Source organism: Pterocles gutturalis, unplaced genomic scaffold (assembly GCF_000699245.1).
Source record: "Pterocles gutturalis isolate BGI_N339 unplaced genomic scaffold, ASM69924v1 scaffold15545, whole genome shotgun sequence".
In the NCBI taxonomy this organism is placed as follows: domain Eukaryota; kingdom Metazoa; phylum Chordata; class Aves; order Pterocliformes; family Pteroclidae; genus Pterocles; species Pterocles gutturalis.
In genome coordinates this window covers 122,537-136,783 of record NW_010144028.1, presented here as the reverse complement: position 1 = coordinate 136,783, position 14,247 = coordinate 122,537, and the positions used below count along the sequence as shown (strand labels likewise).

The following is a 14,247-nucleotide window of genomic DNA, read 5'->3' as shown; positions in this document are numbered from 1 at the left end:
AAAATTTCACATTTCAATTTTTAATTGAAGGTAGTAATTTTATTCTTTGTATAGGCACTGATCCAAGCATAAGAAGCTTTTAACTTTTATATTTTTTCCATCAAACAATACTGATGAATCCAGATAGAACAAAGATTTTCTTTATCAGGCTGTGAGCAGGGTTTTTTTTTTAATTTCTGAAAACTAATCCAGACTAAAAATGTATTTATGATGCACATCCTCTTAAGCATAAGCACAGATGTTAATGATGGACAACCATTCCCAGCTGGAATCCTGCCCACAAACACTCTCTAGATTAATCTGCAATGACAAAATCAGTGCACGGGTGTTTCTAAGAACCATAGAATAGTTTAGGTTGGAAGGGACCTCTGGAGGTCATCTTGTCCAACTTCTCTACTTGAGCAGGGCCACCTAGAGCCAGTTGTCCAGGACCATGCCCGGATGGCTTTTGAATATCTCCAAGGATGCAGACTCCATAACCTCCCTGGGCAACCTGTGCCAGTGCTCAATCACCCTCACAATGAAAAAGTGTTTCTTGATGTTCAGAGGGAACCTCCTGTGTTTCGGTTTGTGCCCGTTGCCTCCGGTCCTCTCACTGGGCACCACTGAAAAGAGCCTGGCTCTGTCCTCTTTGTGCCCTCCCTTTGGGTATTTATGTGCGTTGTTAAGATCCTCCTTGAGCCTTCCCTTCTCTAGGCTAAACAGTCACAGCTCTCAGCCTTTCTTCCTCTGACAGATGCTCCAGTCCCTTACTTTTCCTTGTGACCCGTGGCTGGTCTCCCTCCAGTTGTTCCATGTCTCAGTTCTCATGTATACGGCTCATGTTCAGCTTGGTGTCTGTCAGGACCCTCAGGTCCTTTTCTGCAAAGCTGCTTTCTGTCAGGGTTACCCTAGCATGTACTGATGCCTGGGGTTGTTCTTCCCTGTTAAATTTCTAGAGGTTCCTGTTGGCTCATTTCTAGAGTGTGTTGAGGTCCATCTAAAACATGCAAGTGTGTTTGTGCTTTAGAAACTGGCACCTTTCTGCATTCACTAAGTGGTTATTTTGGCTTGTGGTTTCCACCAGTATGGTGACGTGGCTCATTTGAAGTCAGTGGGAAGAATTCTCTAACTTTTGTTGGATCAGGAGTTCACTGCTGATCAGCTGCCTTCTGGGTTAATGCCTGGGAATGACATGATGCCTGTTCATAACCGGACGATATGTTTGTCAGCAAAGGGTACAAGAATAAATTCCTCTTCATTAATGCTGGGAGCGAGCAGTCAGAGAGTGCCATACAAATACTAGAAAGGTGGACGGGGCTCTATTGACTTTCAGAGAGTTTGATTTAAAAGTTTTTTGTAGAGATAAGGAAAAACGGAGTTCTTGAAGTGACAGCTAAGGATGCTATTTGAAACTTTCTCCTGAAGGGCTGATTGACAGCAGCTAAAACAGGAGGGGAAAAAAAAACACCAAACAACAAGAAAACCCCAAAATAACCTTATCTGAAATCTTGCTATTATTTTCCAAAGCGTATCATCTGAGATGGGCTGTTTGTGGTTCAGATTCTCACTGCATGTCACTGATTAGGCTTATAGCCAATTCTTTTTTATGTACTTACCTTTGTAAATACAAGAAATTTAATGATCTTTTTGTAAATGTTTGACTCCAGATCTCATTCTTTGTGGTTTATACGTCACAGTTGGAGCTTGACCTATTTATTCCAGAGGAATGTCTTTTTAACATCTATTTTTGCCAAGATTCTATAACTACATATGTGTATTGAGTATGAAAAGTTAGTAATTTTGCTAAGGCTGCCTGAAGAAATAATTCTGAAGTATGAACTGGTCTTAATGTATCTCAGTGGATAAAATCTGAAATCTAATGATGATAGTTCTTACAATTAGCTCTGTACTAGTTTATAATAAATTGCTTTTAATCCAAAGAATACTCAACACAGAAACATTTTAGTTGTTTTAAAACTTAATTACAAATATATTTGATTTGTTTTCCCAAGATGAAAATTCTGCAGAAAATGGGAAACTTTAGGGAAATAAAATCTTACAGTCATTAAATTAATGGAATTCTCAATTTGTGTGGTTTTTTTTTTTAATCTTAAGATCACTAAAGAAGGTATGAGCTTGGATTTAATTTCTCTTTAGCTTTTTGACTCATCCTGATCACTGGTTTGATTTTAATACAATTTCTTCATTTCTTGTCATCTTTTTAACCATATTTATCATCAGTCGCTGCTTTTTGTCCACATGTTGACATACTGTACCCTTTTTGCTGCAATTGTCTTCTCTGAGCTTGAATAGGCAATGAGTTATAGCTAGAGCTTTTCCAGCTGGTAGTTTGATACCATGATAGTAAATGACGTCTCAGTGTGTCTGCTTCTTTTATCGCCTGTGCTGCTGCAGTTGCACAGGCGACCGTGGGGGATTCCTCCCTTTCACTTATGGAAGGGAGATCAGAAGGAGACCTAATGCCTCCGTTAACTTCACTGTTCTTGTGTGGGCACTTGCTTCAATGATGCGTGCTGTATGTGATACTGTAGGGAGCTGCTGCTTTAAAGAAAAAAGAATACCTGGTGCCTGTGGTTTTTTTTTTTTTTAATATTATTTTTCGTGACAGCAACAGATACAACTTGCCAGTAAAGACAGTTGGGAAGCAAGAAAAACAACTTGGCCCTGCTTAGCCTTACAATTGCAATCTCAAGGGCAGTGACTAGCAGTGATTGCAGAACGGTCAGTTTTGCGTTCCCTAGGTCTGCTGCACTTCTCAAGTGTAAGTCCTGCTAGCTGCTGGGCACCTTGGGTGTCATTTGCACCCTGTAGACTCAGTAGGCATTTCTGCATTCATAACTCTGTAGGGCACCTTGATGCTCTGAGGGCTAATTCTGGAGCCTGAAATGCCGTAGCCAAATCAGGGTGGCATGGCTGGTGAGGCTAATTACCAGCAGAGTTTTACCTGTACTGGTTCTGGCACCTGAGCTAGTCTTTTGGCATGGTGTGGCACAGTGATGAAGGCAAGCTTCTGGCTAGCAAAGGTGTCTCTATATAGGGGTGTTTCTCCATATAGGGTAGACACACCGATATTGTCAGTATCCTCTGTTCAAAGTCATATATCTGATCCCTCAGATTTTGACAGTGGTGGCTTTAATAACGTTTTCTCTCTTTTTTTTTTTTTTTTTTTTTTTTTTTTTTTTTTTTTTTTTTTTTGGTGGTTTTTATAAATTTTTTTTTTTTTTTTTTTTTTTTTTTTTTTTTTTTTTTTTGTATTAGTTTTCTTCTGCTTTCTTATCCCTAGGTGTGTTTGGATCATATTTCTGAACTTTTCTCTGCAATCATGATAGCTAGAAAATGCAATTTATTTCTTCGAAGAAAGCAGAAATTCTTGTTCCATATTTTCTTTCCACCATCTGAGGCATCACAGAAGATATTTTGGGAGGAGTGGGGACTAGATTCATATTAGAAGAGGTGTATTGGCAATATAGCAGGCTGCCTGCTTGTTTAGTGGAGTTTCACAGCCCTTTGGAAAATGAGATTACTCAGGCGTGGACAGTGTGGAGGGATAGTTATTTTAGCTTCTACGGAGCAAAAATCATGGTGGTTAATCTCTGCTCCATTTGCCCGTTTGCAGTGATGGCGTAGGTGCAGTAGGGATGCTGAAGTTATGGTGTGAGGAAGGCTGGAGGGGTTATGGGAAAGAGGAAGCTATTCTGGGACAAGATGTTAAGAAAAAACTAACTGGAGAGCACGACAGCTCTTTGGTCTGGAGATATGGTGAAAGAAGATGGAGTAAAATTTGCTGTAAAATCTCCCCAGAAAGGCTCTGTCTCTATTATTTTAGAAGATTTCTACCAGCAACTAGAGCTCCTATTCACAGTCTTAGTCTAAATCTAGCATAAATCAAAATAATAGAAATATCTTGACCTTGATTTACATTTTATACAGCAGTTTCTATATGGATACCTCAAGATGGTATTTCTGCTTTGCCATACCTTTGAAGGACCTAATTTTTGGAAATTAGGTGATCAGTAATTCTAAAGAACAGACGCTTTTAATTGAACACAACGAAACAACACATGGCACTTGAAAATGGTGGTCTTCTGTCTGCTGTGTTTGTTTGAGTTGAATAACTTATCAGTGGGTTATGTAGAATGTGCCATAAGAGGAGTGAAACTCGGACTTGCATAAAGCAGGAAGACTGTCTTTAACACAAACCTGGAGTGAAATTATTTAATTCCTTCAAATACTTGGAAGGAAAACAGCTATGCTTGGAGACAACATATTCAGAAAAACTACTGTAGAATTTTGAGCTCAAATGCCTTTTTTTTTTTTTTTTTCTTTCCTTTTCTTTCAACTCTGGGCATAGATATGTCCAGGTAGATCCCTTCAGTTTTGATGCTATGGTGTAAACAATGAATTTAACTTGCTGCCTGCTACCTTACCAGTGTTGTTTCTAGAGATTACCATAGTTATAGACTGAAAATTATGTGATCCTCGGCGTTGCACATGTTTTCATCAACGTCACTTTTTAAAATGTTGTTTATTTTCAGAATGGAGTTTTAGTAAAAGTAACAGAGACTTGTCCGCCATTGAACTGCTCAGAAAAAGATCACGTTCTTCCAGAGAACCAATGTTGCAGCGTTTGTAGAGGTAAGCCAGAGACTATGCGCACTTGGAAGGAATATAGATTGCTGATTCAATGGGGGGATACACTGGAAGAAGCAATTCCGTTTTAATGAGATATGAGATACCTTTGTAAACCTGAGTCTCTAATTAGCCTGCATGTAAAACCAGTCGGTGATATTCCTTTGAGTAGATGACTTACCAGGTACAAAGCTGTAATTGCTCGAAGTTAGAGAGGGGGAAGGAGAAAAGGAAGAGTTGGGGGAGAAAGTGCCCAGTATCTCTTAAGAATTCCTGTTAGGAAGAAGTTATGGTTGAAAAAGAGATATTTTATGTTGCTTAAACTTGCAACTGCACTGAACATACAGGGGTTGGAAATGTGTTTTAAGCTCTCTATTTTAAAATCACAATAGTAATGTTAAGATTACAGTGTTTGGAGGTTGTTTTAGATCTGAGCTCTCTCAAGACTCATTTATGGATTAAGCTGGACAGTTACAGAATAAAAATGAAAAAATAACCTTAGAGCCCAGAATCTCATTTTCCCTCCTTGTAGTGGGGTGTTGAGACGCGGGTTACTTTTGCTTGTTCCCTTTCTGACCTGGTCAATCCTGGTTGCATGCTGGACCAGACTGAACCAGCAATAGCTGAAATGTTGGTTGAGGAAATCCCCTTAAATGAGGATAATGCAGGTGTCGCAGGGCTAGAGGACTCAAGCTTTCTTCTTCAAGTGCGTTGTGATCAGTGAGCTGTTGTGTGAAAGGTGTTAGAATGATTGTTCCCTGTGTGGGTCTGTATTGTACCTCCGTTCCACACCTCTCCCTTAGTGCTGAGTCTCAGCTGAGCCTAAGGGGAGCCTGGTCTCTCAGAGCAGGACTTGCCTTTCAGCTGTTAGTGATGCACCTCAGAAATTTCAAGCCAGAGGTGTGCCAAATGAGCACTAGACTTTTCCAGGCTTAGACGGTTATTGGGGCCTTCTGGGCTGCTTGTCTTGCATGTATGTAAATTCTCCAGTATCATTGTAGATGCCAATGAAGGGGCTCTGAGTCTCACCCTTAGCCAGCAAATATTAATTAATAAATATGCTTAGTTAAATATTTTCTAAGACCTTGAACATACAAGCATGTGCTTGTGGTTGCAGGGACAGTGCGTTTGAGACTTCTTGCTGGATCGTGTTCTAAGAATATACACATTAATTTTTTTAAACAGTTTCTAGAAACATCTGTAACTATTTAAGCAAGCAGTAAATGTTACTTCTTCGTCCCTCGGGGGCTCGATGTCTTAATGATTGTTCTTAACAGATGGCCCAGTTTGATGTAGTGCAGTACTGAAAAAGTTATCTTCATTACTTAAAAGCATTAGAAATCTGAAAGCTTCAAAGTTGATGAAAGATAAGTTCTGTAATTATTCACTTCTAAATTATTGTTAGTGATAGGTACTCTTTTTAGATATTCATCCCTAAAACAGTTTTATAATTTATAACATAGCATGAATATGTATACTTATGTGATGGTCTCTAGAAGCAAAAGAAGGAATTGTGCTTTCACTTCCGATGAGTTCCCATACATGATGCTTTCAAATTGGTACATTAAACTTCCACTTCAGTTCTGCTTTATCTGACTGCTAAAACAGTACCACCTCCTTTTGTATTTCATCTTTGCTTTTTAAAATTCTTTGGAAAATTATGCTTAAAGATAGGATTAATTTTGTCGATTTTACAAAGGCATAAATTGAAGTTAGCACTCCTAAATTACTTTTTATATCCTGAAGTAGAATGTATACTGCTTGACACTTCTGCCTCAGTTACATTGAACCCAAAGTGGTAGTATATAATTTTATCACATGTAGAGTGCTGTGGATATTTATTAAGAAGCCCATACTTGGTGTGGGTTTTATCATGCAAGCAGGTGCCCTCTGACAGGGCAAGCAGGCCATAGTTTCTGGTCCTGACCTGCTTCCCTGTTTTGCAATAGTGACCTCTTTCAGAGGCTATATACAGCTTTTGTTGTCCAAGCAAAAGTAGTGAAGAAGAAATATTGTAGTAAATTTAGTCCTGAGTAATCACAGCATTTATTGGAAGCCCTCATGGATCATTTACACATCATGTGCAAATTTCACGTTATAGGTATGATGATACAGATAATTCTTTGCATTAGCCCTTCTCTAGGCATTTAGTTAGTCAACAGGATGATTAGCAGATTTGGTTTTTCTATGAGTAGTATTAAATTAAAATTTAATTTTAATTTAATGAAAATGAAATGAAAATTCTCTGTAAGGCTTATCAATGCATACTAGTGACTGGTAGGTTCTGATTTTGTATCACTTGGTGCTTTCCTTGGTGTCTGGTAGTGGAAACAGAAAACTTCTGCTGAATTTCATATTCTGTAGAATTATAGAATACATTTGCTGAATTGGGCAAGGGTAGGAGGTTTGCAGCTTGTGCTTTTCTGGCTACAGCAAAGGAATTTCCATTTAATGAAAGGATAAATATGGGGGATCAACAGAAGGAAAAAAACCACAGAGGAATACGGAAACTTCATGATGCTGTGGTATGATACTGTACCCTCTTCAGGGATCTCTGTAATACCTAGTACAATAATAGATAAGTGCCTAAAATAAAATAGGGTATGAGAGGAAAAAAATAAATCTGTGGTGTTTATGGTGATGGAAATTGTGAGTCAGAGAAGGACCAAGTTGAATGCTGTAATGTACACAGCTGGTGGGCTTCCTATATAGTCATTACTGTTTGGTAACAGTTAGAAAAGTAAAGACAGCAAATAATAACTTCCTCAGGTTTGCTACATGAGTTTTTAGTATAGCAAAAGCGAATGTATTGCTAAAAGCCAATTTCTGCATTTCAGTGAAATGATTGTACAGCGAGGCAGGCGCAGTATGGGAGAACCCTGCTGGACAGCGACGGCTTATTTTTGTGATTTGATGTACCTGAATGCAAAAATGGGCCTCATCAGATCTGTTTATAGGTTCTATCCTTGAATGTTATCTAGAGTATGCCTGATTTTGCCCTTCATCTGTGTGCTTAAGTATAAATGTCTGCCTAAGCTATGTGGCTTCTTTATACTTCTCAGCAGGACAGTGTAGTATTAAGCTCTCTTTCTAGGCTTAGAGAAATTTTAGTTAATTTTAAAATTTTACAAAGAATCATGGTGTAATAAAATCTAAAATATATTTTTTTACTACTTTTTTGAGGATCAGTCATTTTTCTCATAGTGTTCCTGGTACATTTTTTTTATAGCCCAGGGACAAATCTAATACAAAAAATAGTGTCATAAAAGTGTTTTATTGTTCCCTTTAGCTATTTTTCTCCTTGCCAAAGACAGTGTATAATTTTGAAAGAGTGGATTTTTCCCCTTTTGAATGAGTGATTCAAATAAAGTTTCATGAGAGAATTTTTATGTTATGCTCACAATTTAGTGTGTAACAATAGCCTTAACAGCCCTAGCAGCTTCAGTCATGCTCTCCTTAAAAAACCATGTGTGAGGAAAGAATGAAGAAGTGAGAGCTGTTTGGTTTCTGGAGAAAGTAACTTTTATTTGCTATGCTGTAATACGGTTTGGCTGATGGATTTAGATTGACTGCTGACGCTGGTTAGCAGGAGGTGGAGAAATCCTACTGGTGAGCTGAAATGTGCATTTTACGGCAGGGAACAACATTTAAATCTAAAAATAGTGCTTCTGCCACCCTTATTTGTATGGCTTTGTTTTGTTTTAAGGAAGTTTTGGCTCTTTCAATTAGAGAAGGCTATTCAGTTAGCATGTTTCTCATTTCTCCATCTAACTATGAAACTGAGTTTTGCTTTTTCAGAAATTGAAAATTTCTTATTCATTGCTGTGAGGTATGAATTAAGTCAAGCTTTTAGTTTCATTAAGTTTTAATGGAGGTTGATAAATATGAATTGGTTTATTTCTAAACACAGTTAAATGTTACTTAGGATTTAGAAGAGCTTTATATCTGAAAAAAAAAATACCCCTTTATAAGCTTGGTTAGGCTGTGCAGTGCCACTATTCTAGTGCATGCAAATAAGCAGTATGTAATTGATATAGCAGCTTGAAAGAATTTATGAAGCTACTGTTTTGTGTCAGACCACTGAGTTCTGGGACTGCAGTCTCTGAAGGCGTAAAAACTGCTGTTCAAAGTGCTTCGTTGCTCGTGACTCATTCCAAACTGATTCAGATCATGAAAGGGCATAATTGTTAGGGCAAATTTCATGACTCGTCCTATGAGTTGTCTCCTAGATTTACTTTACCCATTCGTATAGTAACTGTGGGTTAAATCATAACGATAGTAAAGATTTTGAGGTTGAGATTACCTTGGACCTTTTGAACATTGCTAATGGTATTAATGGGGGCATTGTCAGCGTTCTTTTTAGAAGCTTCTGAGATGGGAAACACTGAAATGTGGATTGCTGAAGGGTAGCTTCTTGAACAGCAAGAGAACAGGGGTTTTGCAGTTTTTTGAAGTGAACGGCTAGGGATATTGTAAAATGTACAGAAAGCATTGCAGATGTTATAAGGAAACGCTCAGAAAAATGAAGCATGCTAGTGTTGCCCATAAAAAAGTAGGAAAACGTATGGATAGAAGATGCAGTGATTGCAGCTGTAGTCTTGAATGAGTTCTTGCATTCTTCAATCAATAATTAAGTCACATTACCAAATATCTTAGATAGTTAAAGAACTGGATGACAGCACAGAATGTCTTAGCCTGCTGCTCTGGAAAAGTGGATTCTGGGGACTCTAACCTGAAGGTGCTGAGAAGCTTGGAAAAATAAGAGCAATGTTCAGATGCCCCAAAATGGAATAAATGTTTAATTTTAGATAGCCTGACTTGAGACCACTAAGCCCTAGCCAGTTGTGCTGTTCCCAGTGGTGCAGAAATGATAGTTTTATGTCTGCTGGCATGAAATCTGATCTTTTTTCCTAATTGTCTTAGTACCTTTATTAATGATTGTTCTATAGTCAGAAGAAAGAAACAGAAAGATACAAATATGTTCTTAAGAAAGGTTGGAGTAAACGTTGTCAGGAATGTTTGGAGAAGGAACAGAGGTCGTCAGACCAGTCAAAAACCTAACCACACTCTTCAATATTTAATTCCCCTGTTGATAGTACCTACTTGTATCTTGAATGTTTTGAATTACTTTGCAGGGCTGTTGTGCACATTTATGACTGTGTGTCTGTGTGTGGGGAAAATGGTTTCTGACATCTGTTCTGAATGTGTTTATCTGTAATTTTAATTCATGCTTACTTGTCTTGTCATCTGTGTTGGCATGAAATTAGTTTAGATTATCAGAACTATTTAAGATTTTGTGTGCTTCTGTTAAATCCTCTCCAATTGCCTGCTTGCTCAGATGTGATGTTTCTATTTTAAGCCATTGCTTATATTTAGAGAGGAGCTGACTGTCCCAGATAAGACTTTGCTGAATATTCTGAAGTCTCAGTAATTCCGTTATTTTCACCTGGGCAACCCGAATGCATGCCCACTGCTAGCTGTCACCCATGGTTGAGGTTCAGAGATCCTGCTGCTGTATCAACGGGTGGTTTTGCCATCTGTGTAGGTATTCTAAAGGAACTCTATAATCCATTTCACACCAAAGAATTAATAAAAATCAGATGCTTGCATTCTTTTCCACTTGCTTGGGGATAAGTAGTGAATAGATTTGCCATGAATAGATTGATGTTTAAGTCAGTGCTTAGGTCCTTCCCTGTTCACTCAGGTATATGAGCGTGGTCATTGCAGGCAGTGTCCCTGTGTACGTTCCTGACTCTTTTTGCTGAATAAGAAAGAATTCACATATTTAGTTAAATTAGACATTGAATTGGGATTGTTAAATGTGAGAAGAACACAACTAGCTTATTTCTTCACATTGCAGTCCAGATATGAGGTGGCCTTTATTTGCCAGAAGAGCTGGAAAAGCACTCAGGCCCAATATGGACTAAGTGGACAGCATTTTATCCCTTTCTTACCTCCAAAGCCTCAGCTGGGGAGAATGCAGATCACAGTCAAGGAAATGCAAGAACTGCACTTCCTTGGTATGCACCTCTTAGCTCTTTTGAAGTGCTAAATGTGCATCTTCACTGCAAAAGTAAAGTACTGGGAAAAGCCTCTGATCCGATCAATGGTATGCCCGCTCCGATAGAGGCACAGTGAACCTGGACTCTTCTATACCATCAAGTACATTTTTTTCTTTTCCTGTTGGTTAACCTTAAATTACAGTTGTTTTGTAAAAGCTTTGTAACAGACAGTGTCGTAGAACCATACATGCTTTTAACAGGAATGGCTTCCACTTCCCATTTACGGAGGTGTTGAACAAATATTCTGCAATGCTATGGGAAATGGAGGTTGAGTCACTTCTAGTCAGTATATTTAAAAGGTAGGAGACAGTGTTTCACAGGTCTTCTATGATAATAAATGCCAAGGCAACCTAGAGATGTAGTAGGTGTTTTACCATTGTGTATTAATGAGAGGAGAACAATGAAAAATTCTTTAAAACCTCTAATTACACCAGTTACAGAACTGGAGCATTATTTTTTTTCTTCCTTCTGTGCTCTTTTATCAGCTTTCAAGCTTGAAAACAGGAAAGAATCTGATTCTGAATGGAGACAGTTCATATTTGAGTTGATAGTAAGGGACCAGAAGCAATACAGGTTTTTTCCAGAGAATTTCTGACAAAAGGTGACAGCTCTAGTGGTACAAAATGGGTAGTTAGGGTAGTTGTCATATCTACCGGTGAATTTCAGAGGTGGCAAATAAACAGTGAAGCATTCTTAGGGCTATGATGTGATATTGAAAACTAATCAGTGGCTTGTGCTTGAGAAAAAGTGCTGTTAGAGAAGAGTGGTTGATCTGGGACTTGGGACTTCTGATGAAAGTTAACCCTGAGAAGCCATCCCCTTGGCTGATTTTAGGTGTTAAATTTGCCATGAACTGCTGATCACAGGGTAAAATGTTGACTCACTGGGATGAAGAGAGCCCAGAATCAAAGTTTTTTTTTGGTGCAGAATGTTGTATAAAGACTATTGCAACTAGAACGTGTTGAGAAAGATGAAATCATTTTTACAGGCTTGGATGAGGGGGAAATACAAATAAATAATTAAATAAAATTAAAATGTCCTGAGACAGTAACAATCCACACTAAATGAAACTCTGGTGTTTTTATAGTGCCTAGTTTAATGCACTGATATATAGCTTTGGTTCTGAGTAGTAGTATCTACCAATACTAATCAACTATAAAACTAATACTGTATATGAGTTCAAAGGAGAATTATTATTCTAAAGGAGTGGGAAAGAGACTAGGATGTCATAGTCTCAGGGGAAACAGTGATAAAGATATGTTATAAAACTTCTTGTCTCTTGGATGTTATCTATAATGCCAACAGAATAGTAATCCTGCGTGGGGAGTGTAAATTAGATGCTGAATGGATAAGTTTGGGGAGATGGGTTCCAGTGTTTAGTTTCGATTATAAAGGTAAAAGTGAGAAGTGAAATTCTGTGATTGGATAAATGACTAAGGGCAGTGTAACTGCGCCCTTTTTTACCAGGATAAAATGTGCCCAGGCTTGACAAGGCTGTATCTGGAATACTTGAGTGGTTTTTACCAGACTGTGAAATGAATGAAGGCTAGAAGGGATATCTGCAGTTTTCATTAATAGAGTTGGTTTTTTTGCAAGTTGGATTACAATGGAAGAATGAGCTAACTGTGCACAAGGAAGATACCTTGGTAGTTAATGAAATTAATGTGAAATTTAAATGTGGAGTTGGATGTTTACACTGACAAACTGTGGTCCTTGCTAACAAGTGTTACGCTTTTTAAAAAATGACCTCACAACCCAATGTTCGATGATCAGACTCATGAAGTTGGAGTGCACTAAAATGGCAAAACCTGAGTTTTAAATTAGTAGATGACTGAAGTGCATGTTTAAAAACAAATAAAAAAACCTCAGTGAACAACAGCTTCAGGATAGGCCTATGAAAATTTGCTTAGTGTAGATGAAAACTATTTTTAGTATAAGCTAAAGTCTTCTGAAGTTTCTTAACAAATATCAGAGCAAGGGATATGAACAAATATCTGAATCTGGAATTTAGATCTTCGGAGTCCAGGTCATCTTTTTCTTATCTGTCTCTAGAGGACATTAGGAAAGTTTAGGATCAGTGAACTAGAACTTTTAGTTTGCTGCTCTATGACCAGGCAGAATGGGCAGAAGCTGTTCTTGTATTGGTGCAAGTTGGAATACAAGTAGCTGATGGTATGTCTGGGTTTCTGGTTTCCCTCCTTCCAGGAGAGAAAATCCAGAAAAAATAAGAAGTAAAAAAATGACTGTTTATATATCTCAGGGAAACAGAAATTGACTCTTAGATGTTATTAGGAAGAAATATTTCCCTGTGAGGGTGGTGAGGCACTGGCCCAGGTTGCCCAGAGCAGCTGTGGATGCCCCATCCCTGGAGGGGTTCAAGGCCAGGCTGGATGAGGCTTTGAGCAACCTGGGCTAGTGGGAGGTGTCCCTGTCCATGGCAGGGGGGTTGGAACTAGATGGTCTTTAAGATCCCTTCCAACCCAAATCATTCTATGATTAATAGAGAAAAATCCATCAAAAATACACCAATTGGGGAAAAAAAATCCTGTTGTCAGTTTCTGTAGGGTATTTAGTTATGTCTTACAGTACTTCGAGTGGAGAGCTTAATTATAAACTGTAGAAACAATCCAGTTACTTTTGATGACAGAATTACAAGGCTCTGCATGAGGTTATTTTGGCTACCAGTATAGTTAGTTTCGTATTCTAGTGAAACGTCTCATTTTTGCTCTTCTAAAAGCGTGCTTGATTATGCATAATAAGAGACGTGTGAAGGATTTTTTTTTATATTACACTTTATTATCCTTTTGGTGTAACTTTGTATTGCACTTCTTGGCAATTCGAGATAAGGTGGCATTTTATCCTACGTGGGTTCAGTAGAAGACTAACGTATTGCCATGGCTTCCTGCTTTGAAGTTGTCTTTTTTCCTGACTAAAACTAGTCATATAAATACATTTTTGAACAAAATGGTTTTTACTGACAATTAATTGATGGAAGAATCTAAAAAGCCCTTGTTCACCGTATGGGCTTATGGAGAAAATTTCTGGAATGTAGCATGCCGGAGTTTTTCAGGGTAATACAGTCAGTGTAGATACTAAACCTGAATATCTGAAGTAAACATGTTTTAATACCAGGTTGCATGTTCCTTTTATTCCAGGCCATAACTTCTGTGCAGCGGGACACAGATGTGGTGAAAATTCAGAGTGCAAAAACTGGAACACAAAAGCTACTTGTGAGTGCAAGAATGGTTATCTCTCTGTCCAAGGGGACTCTGCATATTGTGAAGGTAAACAAAGTATTCAAAGATCTCTCCCTTTAACAACCTACTCAGTATGAAATAAATGGTTGACAAATTAATTTCCTTGCAAAGGTCAGTTTCGTGATGGTCAATATCACAAGTGCCCTTTTTGTATTTGTAATTATAGGCTGATTTTCAGACAATAGCACCTACCTTCTAAAATTTTTTTAGAGAACAACATCGATATAAGATGCATTAATTTAGGAAATGGGAATTCTGCTGACATTTGTGATGAAGTTAAGCATGAGGGTGTACTG

The 14,247-nt window shown here is 38.1% G+C and overlaps 1 protein-coding gene across 1 annotated transcript in view; it reads left to right on the top strand.

The window, feature by feature from the left end:
• The window catches only part of LOC104470153 (protein kinase C-binding protein NELL1-like), a gene marked incomplete at its 3' end in the record, with an annotated part of 171,189 nt that overhangs the window by 49,937 nt on the left and 107,005 nt on the right, over nt 1-14,247 (top strand). Inside the window, exons 11-12 of the mRNA XM_010084976.1 lie at nt 4,539-4,638; nt 13,850-13,978. Of these exons, the coding sequence (XP_010083278.1) occupies nt 4,539-4,638; nt 13,850-13,978 (229 nt within the window). The remainder of the gene's footprint in view (nt 1-4,538; nt 4,639-13,849; nt 13,979-14,247) is intronic.